We start from the raw sequence: 13,750 nt of genomic DNA on the forward strand, positions 1-13,750 counted from the left end.
GTGAACATGATCCACGGTCCTAAACAATGTATACATAATTTTCTTCAAATAATGCTTTTTATTATTTTTTTTCGGCATGGAATGCATTATCGTATGCTTCATTAATTTATCAGCAAAAAGTTGTTCCACTAAATGAATGTTTCACTTTACGAGAAGGATTGCAGAATGGATCATGCTTATACATGGTCTATTATGAAAGCAATGCTCATGATTTTATTGTTACGTGACTATCCATGGCAGTGCAGTAAAACCAGTCAGGAAATGTGCAGGGGGGTTCCCTGCTAAAACCTATAAACATTTTATTTTGACTTTGCCTACAGAGAGAGTAAGCGTTGTAGTTTTGTTCCTATTATTGGACTGTATTAAATTGCAATAGACAGTCATGGATTGCATTATTTTCAGTAAAAGTATAATATACATGGTAAATTATGAAAGCAATACCCATGAGTTTATTGTGACGTGACTATTTATGGCAGCACAGTAACACCGGTATGGAAATGCGCTGGGGGTCTGCCCTTCCAATGCAGTTGGTTGCCAGTTTGCTCCGAGCAGTCTGAGCAGAAAGACGTGCCTCCGTGTGAAGTGAATTTCTCGACTTAACTGGGCACAACATAGCGTTCGCTTGAACAGCGATATGCCATCAAGTTTTGCATGAAGCTAGGAAAGAGTGAAACTGAAACATTTCAGATGCTTCAAGAGGCCTTCAAGGATGACTTCATTTCAAGGTCATAGTGCGGTAGGCAGCACAAGGCATTCAAGGAAGGCCAGGAGGAGATCACATACGAACCATGTTCTGGATGCCCAATAATGGCTAGAACCGATGAAAACATGAATCCAGTACTCTTAAGTTTTGTGTTCCAGCTGTCAATTGAGCATTCAGAAAATTGCTGACACCCTAAAAATGTCGACATTAGCGGTACATGGGATAGTGACCGAGGATCTGGACATAAGCAAGGTCTGCATGAAGCTTGTGCTGAAAGTGTTGCCACACATCCTTCATTGTTACGAATTCCCTGGCCCAGAGCACTACCCTGCTGGTCCCTCAGCCCCCTTGCAGTCCCTACTTGGCTCTGTGCGACTATTTTTTGTTTCCCCGACTGAAGAGAGAGCTGAAAGGGAAGCACTGGGAGACCATGGAAAACATCAATTTCATAATGTTCCTGAGAGAAATTCCTGTCAAGGGGTTTCAGGGTGCCTTCCAGGCGTGGCAGACACATCTCCGCGAGTGTATTGATGCAGGGGGAGAGTATTTTGAAGAATTTTAAGCATTTGTACAAGTACGATCAATAAATCAATTCTTTCCTGAGAAATAAATAAAATCATGCATATTACTTATTATGTTTATATTAATATATTTCATCTTATATTAATAGATTTCAACCACAGGCCAAGAAGACCAGATGATGAAATGACTGGATAATAGGCTACTCGGTTTGACCCAAAGCATGGATTAACCCTCACAAAGCAATAACGATCAGTGTATTTTCTTGGTTATAAGAGTTTTATAGTTCAATTTGTAATTCCACCTAAGGCTTACTTACAGGAGTTTTCTCAGAGGGCTCTTCTATCTTCCCATCCCTGTCATTCTTCAGGTAGTCCGCAACACGCCCTTCCAACGAACTGAGCCTCACTAGAATTCGGAGGGGATCACATCCTTTGGAGGACTCATCCTCAACACCCACACACACTTCCTCTGCCTCCTCTTCGACGGCTACACCACCACTATTGCTAGGCTCACCACATTGCTTGTCCAAGTCCCCCTCTGAGCCTCTCCGAATGAGTCTCGAGCTGAGTCTAAGCCGTCTCCTACCCTGTGCCCTGGCACGTCTCTCTTCGCTCGTACTGCTGCCCATTGTTGCTGCCACCTTGGTGCTGTTCACCTCAGCTTGCGAGGAAATGGCCAGCCCACCCCTTTTCCCACTGTTACCCGACTCACTTGGAATCAAATTACTCTTTACCCCTTCCACGGGTGACAACGGGACTTTCGAATCCAGGGATCCTGGAGCCACTGCATCATCTGATTCAAATGAGAAAAAATTCATTGGATTAATTCTAAAAAAATTTTCCAGGAGATATAAAGCAGGGTTTTCGAACGGGGAAGGGAACTGGAATGAACAAGTTCATGGTAGATTAATTCTCATGTGTTGTTGGTTGAATTGTAAAAAAATGTGCATCAAAATTCATTACATACTACAAAAAAAGGAGCAAACAAAATACCAAAAGTAAAAATAAATTATAATTTTTATACCTAAAGAATAAAAATCTCCTCAGAGAAAATATATAAAATTTCATGGTATCCAAAAATAACAAAATTTTTTTGGTGTTTAAACATTCCTAATCAAGAAGAAGCATGACAGGCCAAATAACTTCATTGCTCTTCCAAAGAAACTGCGGGAGATGCTGCAACAGTAACTTTTTCGATAGCTTAACTGGCTAAAGCACTCAACTAAAGGGATCCAGTTTCGAATCTCCATCAAGGCGAATGATTTTTACACTCTGAAATTGTTGCATTCATTGCTCTCACCATTCTCATAAATTTAATTATTCTAGTCATGATTGCTGATCAATAGCTAACAAACACACAACAACAAATTGAACTTTCTCATTAATATGAATTCCCTATACTTTTCAAGCATGTGATCATGAAGTTAAAGGCATTCAGATGTGGAAATATAAATTATATAATGCTGAATGTATGAAACTGACACGTGTATATACATTTGCAGATTAAACTGCTAGCTCTTACAAAAGCTGAATGGGACACGACTCTCGAAAGATCTCAAACAAATTCACAATTGCTGCCTTAACCATTTGCTGTACTAGAATAGTAAGTTGACAGTAAAATAGAGAGAGAAAACTGATTTGGATGATTACAGAATTAATTCTCTATCATTCTTCACTGCAGTTGATAGCATTAATAAAACTTAATTTTTTTTCAAACCTGGAAATCTGATCTACTACTTACTTAAGGCTGCACTCCCATTCCCTAATGCCAGGCCCACATTAGCTGCAACATCAGTTTTTGAGACTTCCTTCCCTCTTGACTGTACGAGAGATTTGCTTCCAGCTTCATTCCCACTGTGGAGCACTTCTGGGGAGACAATAATCTTCCCATGCTCAGGCATGCTGCTCCCTTCACATTTATCTTTGCTAGCTGCCAATGTCTTTGCTGCTGCCGAAGACAATCCAGGCGATTTCACAACTTCAGGCTCCGGATGACGACTGCCTTGGGCTGCTGAAAGGCATGCTTCTAGACGAGTTAAACGATCTGATATCTCTTTAGGAAGCCTTCCTGCAGTCCCAAGAGAAGGGTCTGTCCCACTCCTGCCATCTCTAGTGCCCCTTAATGACAGAGATCTCCTTTTCTCCCTAGATTCCACTCGTGAGGTCTTCTGCTTGAGCTGACGAACCTATTGGAAAGCAAAGATTTACATGTTTGAAAGACAGCTGAAACCTACCATAACATACCTACCTAATCATAGAATTCTATGAAAATGAGCACAAATTTTGATTGCATATTATTTAATATATAAAAAGCATTTTCAACTCATACAATGAGGACAAATATATTACACTTCGAATTAAATTTTGCAACCTTGTATAATCTAATTATACGGCTTATTGCTGCAAATAATTAAAAGAATAAAAAATATTTCGGGATTCAATTAATGTGCATTCTTGTGGAATAATAACAACAATGGTGCATTCATTTGTCTGGAGATTTGACGCATACCCACATATACACAAATACAGGACGCATCAGATATAAAATTCTCAATTTTAGAAAAAATACAACATATATATGAAGGGGACCCAAAAGTAATGGAAATTGGGCTGCGGTGGGGAGCGAGAGTGGGGGAAGCTATTGTTTGGCCGGTCGTACGTCAGGCTCACGCCACCTGCGTCAGCATACCCAGCGCCATCGCTGTGACTGGATCAGTCCATCCGTGAGAGCTGTTTCAGTGACACATCTTTTTTCATTTCGCCAAAAAACATGATGGTGGATTATCAAGAGCAACGCACTGCAGTGAAATTTTGTTTCCTGTTGGGGAAATCGGCCGCGGAAACTATTGTAATGCTCAAGGCTGCTTATGGTGAAGTTACCCTAAGCAAAACCAGAACCTACGAATGGTTTACATGTTTTAAAAATTGAGAAATGTCAATTGAAGACCAACCCCATTCAGGCCGTCCTTCAGCGTCAAGGACTGACAAAAACGTTGACAAAATCAATGCCCTCATTTGTGAAGACCGTCGCAGAACCATTGATCAACTCTGTGTGATGTCTGGAGTGACATGGAGTTCAATTCAGAGGATTCTAGAGCAGATCTTTCTCACACAGGAGACTGGTTCTTATATCATGACAACACGCCGGCTCATATCGCCCTCTCCATCATGCAGTTTTTGACAAAAACTGGCATGACATCGATTGTCCAACCCCCTTACAGTGACTTCTTTTTGTTTCCCAGACTCAAAAGGGACATTAAAGGAAAGCGTTTTGACACTGTGGAGGAGATAAAACAAAAATTGCTAGAAGGCCTAAAGGACATCCCAATAAATGAATTCCAGAAATGTTTCAAACAATGGAAGCATTGTTTGGAGAAGTGCATTGTGGTCAATGGGGATAACTTTGAAGGTGAACAAAATGTAATGTAAATATATTGAGAACTAAAGAATCTATAACAACATTCCTGTTACGTTTGGGTCCCCCCTCGTAAAAACAAATGCATTCATACCAAATATAACACTATATTTACATATTATTTTGTTAACTCAGAATTCATAAGTAGTGACAATTCCAGATATTCATTTACAGACCATATTAATTTTTAATAGGTTGAACAGCTTTTACTTGAAAAGCAGGTAGCACATTTGTTTCATATTTGATTCCATGGGGAAGTTTATTGAATTACCTTCAGCCCATTGCTTGGGGCCCAAGAGCAATATTGTGTTTCAGACAAATGGCTAGTGTAGGTCATTACAGGTCCTTATATAGTGACTATGGTAATTGCGGACAGTACTGGTAATAAACCTAAGTCTTTTGAAGAGAGATTTACATGATGCATCACAAGGAGCATTGCTCATGATATGCATAATCCTCTCTTGGATTTTGAAGATTATGCCTACATGGGGAGAGGAACCCCAAAAGAGGATACTAAAAGTAACACGAGAATGATATTCCCCAAAATAAATGGATAAAAGGACCCCTAAATTTGCAGAATAACTCACATTTCTTATGAATCCAATGAAGTTCAGTTGAAATCACAACAAGCTGGTGGGCAGCATAATCCTAAGTCTGTTTTCTTTTTGAACTTAATCTTTAATTAGGTTAATTTTTGATTTATCTATTTAATTTGGTAAAATTGACCATTTTATACACAAATACTATTTTTAAAAGACTGACGAAAATGTACTAGTGCAATACAATTGAAACTGGGATTTTATTCAATTAAAGGATTATCCAGGAATGCAATACAGGAATTGCCTGATTATGAATACATAAGTTTATCCAAAAAATTTAAAACACAAGCTTTAATCACATGTTTCTGCCAAGGTACTTGCAATGATAAGTTTAACGCTTCTTAGCATGGATTACAAACATACTAATGTCTCATTTACCTGTTTCTCGGCAGCACTTAACTTCACAGTAAGATCTTGGACACGATTAACCATAAGAGACATGTCAGCCTCAGCCCTCTGTCTTTCTCGTTCCAAGCACATCGATGTGGCACTACTTTCCAATTCAAGGGCATCGACTCGTCCTTGACAGGCACGCAGCTCTTTCCTCAGGGCATGGATTTCCCGCACAGCCTTTTCAAAACGTGCTCTAAGGCCACACCACTCTTCTATTAACCTGTGAACATGTTATTCAGAATTGTAAACAAGGAGAAATACATGTACTTATACCTAACAAATATATGAGCACATCAATACTTAAGTATTGATATTTAAAACCCATCCATACTTTTTGCTTCCTCCAGTTTAATGCACATGCATACGATATAATTTTAATGTTATCAGTAGAATATTGCATTTGCTAAAATGGAACAATTTTGAGGTGCCGAAATCATTCTCCAGGACAGATTCAAACTGGAGTCTTTGATTTCTGGCTAAATGATTTCGCCAGTTAACCCAATGTGGCACCCTCTTAAGCTTGGGATTTGTAAGACCTACGAAGGAGTTCCTAAGGGCCACATTAATATGACATTCTAACTAGAAAAGAAATTGTACATTTACAAATTTTAAAGTGACTTTTGAGGATTTTACTGTCTCACATTGGTTTTCACACCAGCAGGTACCACACTATGCTTACTGTGGTGGTATTTCTTAAGATTCCTTTAACTTGAACACTAATGTGTTTGAACACAGGTTTTAATCTCATGGTTTGTGGCACAACTCACACGATACAAGTACTTCATAACATTATAGGTATGGTATCTCCTCAGAACATTTTGTTCCTAGGAAATACAACTCACCTAAATTACCATCCAGAAAACCATTTTTTTATAGCAATTATGTAATTTTAGTAAATATCCTGTATGAATTTGTTTTATTTTAAATGTGAAAAAAAATAGTTTTTCAAAAGATTTGATGCAATATTACCATTACAAGATTATCAATACTAAAATTAAGGTTTTACCCAAGGCCTCGGAACATTAGAAAAGACTTAAGGCCTCATTAATTAACGGTATAAAAATGGCACATGAATATTAAAGTTAAATGAAATTATTACAACAAAATATATCTTGTCTCAAAAATTTAAGATTAACATTTTGAAAATCCTCTCTCCCGGTTCACATTGTAGTTAAGAATTATTGATTGGAATGGCATAAATATGTATTGGATAAAATGTTACAAATTAGTTAAAAATTGGCAATTTTCCAAAAAAAATTAATTTATTATGACCAGTTTCAATGTAGTTACATCATCATCAGCTGTAGGGGACCTGATGATTTTGTAGTTACATTGAAATCGGTCGTGATATATCTTATTCTGTGGAAAATTGCCAATTTTTATTTAATCATGATATTCCACCATATCACGCCTGAAACGCCTCTTTTTAAATGTTAAAAAATTCACTTCAACTATATTTTTCCCAATACATTATTCTTACACGATTTCATTTATTGCCTGGATTTAGCAATATATTCATAATTCAATACCTTAACCTTTTAACCACCACTGAATTATAACTATTTTGAAACATACCGCTCTCTATCCATACTGGACACATCAAGGTCAAGATCTACATTCGTAAGATCTGAGAGCGACCCCATCCTTGGCAGTGCATGAGAGTTAATCCCAGCTGAAGACGAAAGCCTCCTCACCAAGATTGTTGCAGGACTCTGTACTCCTTCTTCATATTCACCAAATTTGGTAGAATTTGAAAGCCCCTGCAAATGAGATGGGAAACTGAAAACATTTCTTCATATTTTCCTGTTATATAGAACTACCATTTCCCCACTCCTCATCACGATCCATCCTTTTAATTGGACAAAATCATGTGACCATATGAGTAATTCTTAAATAAAAAAATGTCATTAATTTTAGTCCTTAATTCACTGACTACACAAAACAATGTCTTCCATTTTAATCTAACATAAAGAAATACAGTAAAAACTTATTTGACCTTGCTTACTGGAAATATGTCATTGAAGACTAAGAGAAGTATGCAAAGAGTGATTGAATTTTGAATGTTTATTGAATAGATAAATTCAAACATCCTAGTGCAATAAAATTCAAGCCATAATGTAGTCCAGAGACTAGAAAACATAGATATGCACTGAAAGCTTGTCTACATTGGGATAAGAATAAATATCAACTAAATGCAGGGGTCTGGGATACTTGAGGTGTTTGTGATAAAACAGCCAAGATAAGAGCGAGGTTGAGAGGGTCACGAATGAATGTGGATTGGACTCACCCCTTACAGAGAAGCAAGAAAGGAGTGGGCTTTGCTGGTTGGCTCATTGGGAGGGAAGGGTTAAGTGACAGTACATCATCAAACAGACATTTCAGAGATGAGGAAATGATTTTTGGGAAAGAGGCAGATCAAGAAATTCATGGATGAACATGATCAATGAGAATCTCTTATAAGTACTATAAGGAGTCTCAAGAATAAAAGAGCAAGTATGAAACAATGCATTAATATGACACGATGCATTTATTTGCCATAATATATTAACTTTATGAGGTAACAAGGTGAATGATTTTTATACTCTGAAATTGTTGCATAAGGATTGAGATTTTGCTGTGGCCAGGGTACTGGCTTCCCACCCAGAAGGCTCGGATTTGAATCCTCAAGACAGCCGATATTTTTCAGTGGTATCCTGATCCCTACTTGAGGTGTTATGTGTAGAGCACTTTTGAGTGACTATGATGCCCGTAGGATGGGACGTCACATTGTGTGTGACCCCTTGGCACCTTTCGCTAAGAGTAGGCTAATGCCGAAACCGGATTTCTCTCCACTCTTCCTCTTTCCCCATCCATCCCTAATGGCGCAAATGCCATTATAAATGCTAAGCTGTCGGTTGCCTTCCCTAAAGCTGCTGGTGCTACTACTACTAATTGTTGCATTGTAATGCAGATTTAGGGGATGACTATGTTAAATGTTACTGTCCTGGCATCTCCTGCAGTTTCTTGGAATTTGTATAGAAGAGATTAATAAAGGAGTGAGTTACCTTATTCATGCTAAAACAGAGCTTTTCTGGGCATTGCCTACTCGGAAATGGGATGCTGTCTGAGCCACAGGTATGTATGTATGCATATGTATATGCATATTCACCATTTTCCTATGCCTATAAAGCAGGTAGCTTTTATTTTAAAAGTTATTGGTGCAAGAGATTGGTGTTGTGCATTTCCAATACTCAGGTGATACTGGTTGGTTGGCTGGTCTGGCCAAATGAGTTTCTAAGGACATAAACAACATGCACTAACAATTTAAGGGTTTCAACCCCTCCTCCCTTTGAACTCTCCTCCACACCTACTGCCTCTTTCCTGCCATTCCCATCCCCTCATCTCCATATCAGCAACGTTAGCTACAGAGCGGTAATGGTTGGAAACCGTCTTTGGAAGACACAAAAATAAATAAATTTCACCCCACACACCAAGCATAGAAAGTAAGCTGCAGAGCAGAGAGGTGAACACTGGAAAACGTGGCTGACACTATTTTCATCAGGTGTTGATAGTGAGGTTAGTTCAAAGAACAGCGAAGCTCACAGTAATTTAATTTTTCTTGGTATTTTACATTAAGAGTTGCCCTATAACTGAGCATTCATAATCAATCATGCCCTCATCTACCTCATTTGATTACCATATGATCATATATGACAGTTCATGAGCCAAATGTTACGAGCTACACTATGAGAACAAATAAATTCACACAAATAATTCCATTTGTTGAATAGAATGCCATTAGTGGGACAATGAAATTAGAAAATACAATACATGATACTTTTTTAAATGAGAAACAGAAAAGTTTTATTTTTATCATTTATAGATCATTGTACTGAGGTATGATTGTATTAGATTGAACTAGCAAATCACAGCAAATAAATATACATGGATTCTAGGCCACATGGATGCTTTTTTGATACTAGACAATGAGCCAAAAAGCAGAAACAGCATAGGCACAACACTGGGATGTGTACATGATGCTTTTGAGGGTCTATGTTTGGCAGGCCTGAGTGTGATTCCAAAGGAGAGGAGAGTGGGAGGGGTCACTTTAAAAGCTGATCGGATGAAAGAGGAATGGAGGACAAAAGAACTTTAGTTAAACATTCACTCATATTACCGTATTTTCCCATTGATAATGCGCACCCAGAACTTTGTAGTTATCACGAATTTGTAAAGATACCGCGCACCCAGGGCTTCACAGTTATCTTGAACATTTATGGATGCCGTCCATCTGTATATACATATATATAAATATGTGTGCGTAAAAATTAGAAAGGGTGTGTAAAAATACATCTATATCAGATGTGTGTGTGCAAAAATACGTCTATGCTTGGATTGTTTCAATTTTCATTACATAACGTGGCTCGTCATTTTTTTGATCATCTGAACATTTTTGTATGGATAACGCGCACATTATCAATTGGAAAATACGGTAATTACTTTGGTACAAAATAGAGACTATGCAATAAGAAACAAATACGGCACATACCTGAGTGCTCACCACCAAGGATGAAATTTCCTCCTCCGAATTTTGTCTCAAAACAGATATGCACTCACATCTTCCATTGCCCAATGACTGGGTGGAAGCCTCAGTTTTTGAATCACTCAATCCATTCATTGCTCTAGTGCATGGGCATGCAAAAATCATAGAGTTAGGATAAAAAAAGACAAGAAAATGATATTAACTCAAAAAATAAAATGTTTTTGAAAAAAAAATTCAAGGTGTAGTGAAATTGGCATGATCATGAATTAACTTCTAACCTTTTCTTTGCAGCTAGAGCCATGGATTCTTCTGACTTCTTAGTTTTCAATTCCGCTTCTTTGGCAGCAAGGGCAGCAACTAGTTCCTTAACCTTTAATGAAAATATAAAAAAACATAAGAGCACAAGAAGCATAGAAGCAAGTCTATTAACACAGCAGGAAAAATGTAAGGTACAAAGCCTAATTTTAATATATTTGCATTGAATGGTGAAGACTAATCATAATAAATTATAATAAATTCTCCCCTAACTTTTTCACAACCTAAAAATAATCATTAACAATTGGTGGTCCGCTCACACATTGGTATGTTTTCTGTCACCAGTATCAAGCAGCTGCTCACATATTAATGTGTATTAATGTAGTCGTTGGGTTTTCAACACCTCCCCCCCCCCCCCCCCTGGTGGATTATTTTGGAAGTATTAGGAGCTATTTCTTTGATCTTTATCAGTCAGTCTAGAAGCTTTCTACATTTTTTTGTGAAAGTTTAAGGCTTTTCTGAGAGGTGGTTTCATTTAACATTTATGGCTATCCCTTATACAATCATGGCTGCATAAAATAGAAGGGGAATGAGCAAAAATGATATTTTAAATGAAGTTTTTGCAGATTTTTTGTTTAACGTGCCAGGTCACGAAGGAAATGATGGAAGTTCTAACGAAAACGATAATAAGATCGCTAGTGATAATGATGAAGATGTAATTATTACCAAGAAAACTGTTTGTGCTCTACCTTTGCAGTATTCCAGTGATTCGGAAGTTGAGGACAGTAATGATAACTAACACGACGAGTGGTGATGTTTTATATTGGTCGTACAACGCCATTATTCCTGCTTAAGAAACATTTGCTGGCACACCAGGTGTGAAAATGAATCCACATGATTCAAAAACTGTGAGTGACAGTTTGTTTATTGGGGATGACCTCTTTTCAATGATAGTGGAGAAATCAACTTGCTTTCATGAGTCAAATGCTCATAAATACAAAGAATCTCCTTAAAAGTTCATAGGCGGCACGATATAAATTTTTTTTAGGATTGGTTATCCTTAAAAGGCAGGTGCATGAAGACAGAATAACTGATTACTGGACACTCAACCCTCTAACTGAAACACACATTGCACAATACTGAGAAAGACCACAGTGTGGTAAAAGAAAACAGTGCTGTATTTGTTTAACAGTGCCCTATTCAATTCTTTCAGGGTTTATGGGGAGCTCAATGGAAAACAAATTGTGGATTAAAAATTTTGCATGAAGCTGCAAACACTGGGTGAGTCACAGAGATACAGAAGAGCCCATCTTAAACACTCTAGAGAAATACATTCAGATTTTTCCTACAAGGCGTGATCCTAAGATGAAGCCACCGGGAAGACTTTCAATAGACATGAAAAAGCATAAATTAGAAAAATAGTTCGTGCTAAGAGCAAGAAAATTCCTCTGAGAGTTGAGTATTTGTAGCCAAGAAATGGGAGAATTGAACCGAGCATTATTTGGGGATTTTGCAGTGTTCTATTCCTTAGAGGGACATGTTTTGCACAAAACCACACTCTAGTTTACTATTCTGGTATATTATCACTATGTATCTAAAATTTCATCAAAAAATATTCAGTATTTCAGGAATAGTATGCGTTTTACTGAGCACTTATACCTTTCATGCAGAGGCACAAAAAATGGTCAGTCCTGAGGACTGGTAAATTTAAAGCGCACTGGCACACGAAGTGTCAAGTTTAATCCAGTCAATTTTAACCTTTTGCACTCGGATGTCGAGTGTGACTTGACACGGTTAGCATCGGCAGAAGCTCGTATGTCGAGCCGCACTCGACACGGTGCTTCACCTTGAGGGGAATTGGTATTTTTGTCTATTTTTCCAATAATATTTCTTTTAATCATCTGCATGAAAGGACAAGTAAAGTAAAGCTTAATTAATAGCATGGCTTGTTTTATAAATGAATAGTATCGACCTATTATATCGTCGTTGACATAAATGCCGTCTCCAAAGGATGCCACCACCTATGCAGATATTTGTTGTTATCTAACAACTGTGTTGTAAGTTCTTTTTCATTTGCATTGTTAGCCCTTCATTACTTGGAAGTCAGCTAAATGTAAAGCAATACCTTTGAGAGATGATCTGTGTCTGAACAAAAGATCGCCAGAATGCAAAGTTACCTCAGTCAGCTGTTCTGTAGTTCATTGATTTCTAGTTTGGACTCTTTCATTTCCTTTCAAACGTTCTGCCTGCTCTTTTCCTATCTATTGCATAGTCAGGAATCTTGAGTAGGAGGGTCCAAGACATGAGTCTATTTCATTCATAGTAAAACACGAACCTTAGTCCTTGTTTCCTTGAGTCATGCTTTTTTGAGGTTGCATCATCGTTGTTTGAGGAGGGTCCAAGACACGAGTCATTGATTCATAGTAACTCGAACCCTAGCACTTTTCCTTTGTCATTTTTTGAGGTTGCATCATCCTCCTGTGGTAAAGAACCTTCCTTATCTTAGTCTCCGAGGTTTGTTTACATTTCTAGAAGCAGACTGCAGATTTTTCCTGCTTTTGTTTTCCCTGATGACACAGGGTCCTCTTACAACAGATGCTTTCCCTTTAGTTGGACAAATGGTTTGCCAGCTCGTAGTCGCTCATTCTGAACGAATTTCACCTCCTCACGATGGATAAATATTCCAAAGAATTAGAAAGCAGCGATGATGAATTATACATCAAAACTGACGAATTTATTGACAAATACAATAGTGAAGAAAGTGAGTTCTCTGAGAATGCGTTTGGAGATGATGAACCAATTGCTGGTCCAAGTGGAACTATAGAAAGGAAAATGTCCCTAGCTTCACCCAAAGATCAGGGTGAATGTACTGACAGTGACAGTGATGTTGAATTCATACAGACAAAATGAAGACACACAATAGTTTATTCAAGTGATAGTGATGGAGAAATAGGTGATAGCATTGTGCATTTGGGCATAAGGCCCAGTGAAAGTAGTATTTATAGTGGAAAACCAGAAAAAGAAAAGTGGAATACTGTATCTGTGAATGACCACGAGCCTAGCAGAATCCCCTTCTCCACGGGTCGGTTATATGTTGGACCTCAAGTTCCTTCTGGATGTGCCACACCAATACTTTTTTCAGTTGTTTTTTACAGACACATTGATACAAAATATAATGGAAGAAACTAATGAGTATGCTAGGCATAAAATTAGCCAGAAAGAACTATTGCGGCGATCCACTTGAAATAATTGGAAAGATGTGACGATTGTGGAAATGAAAGCTTTTCTTGGCATAATACTAAATATGGGTGTATTGAATCACCCTAACTTACAGAGGGATTG

The 13,750-nt window shown here is 37.9% G+C and overlaps 1 protein-coding gene across 1 annotated transcript in view; it reads right to left on the bottom strand.

The window, feature by feature from the left end:
• osp (myosin phosphatase Rho interacting protein outspread) overlaps nucleotides 1-13,750 on the bottom strand; it is a 57,449-nt gene that overhangs the window by 22,134 nt on the left and 21,565 nt on the right. Inside the window, exons 14-19 of the mRNA XM_071584363.1 lie at nucleotides 10,432-10,523; nucleotides 10,160-10,292; nucleotides 7,207-7,391; nucleotides 5,617-5,851; nucleotides 2,966-3,410; nucleotides 1,542-2,017 (exon numbers count right to left, since the gene is read on the bottom strand). Of these exons, the coding sequence (XP_071440464.1) occupies nucleotides 1,542-2,017; nucleotides 2,966-3,410; nucleotides 5,617-5,851; nucleotides 7,207-7,391; nucleotides 10,160-10,292; nucleotides 10,432-10,523 (1,566 nt within the window). The remainder of the gene's footprint in view (nucleotides 1-1,541; nucleotides 2,018-2,965; nucleotides 3,411-5,616; nucleotides 5,852-7,206; nucleotides 7,392-10,159; nucleotides 10,293-10,431; nucleotides 10,524-13,750) is intronic.

Source organism: Hetaerina americana, unplaced genomic scaffold (assembly GCF_022747635.1).
Source record: "Hetaerina americana unplaced genomic scaffold, ioHetAmer1.1.p SCAF_1, whole genome shotgun sequence".
NCBI lineage: Eukaryota > Metazoa > Arthropoda > Insecta > Odonata > Calopterygidae > Hetaerina > Hetaerina americana.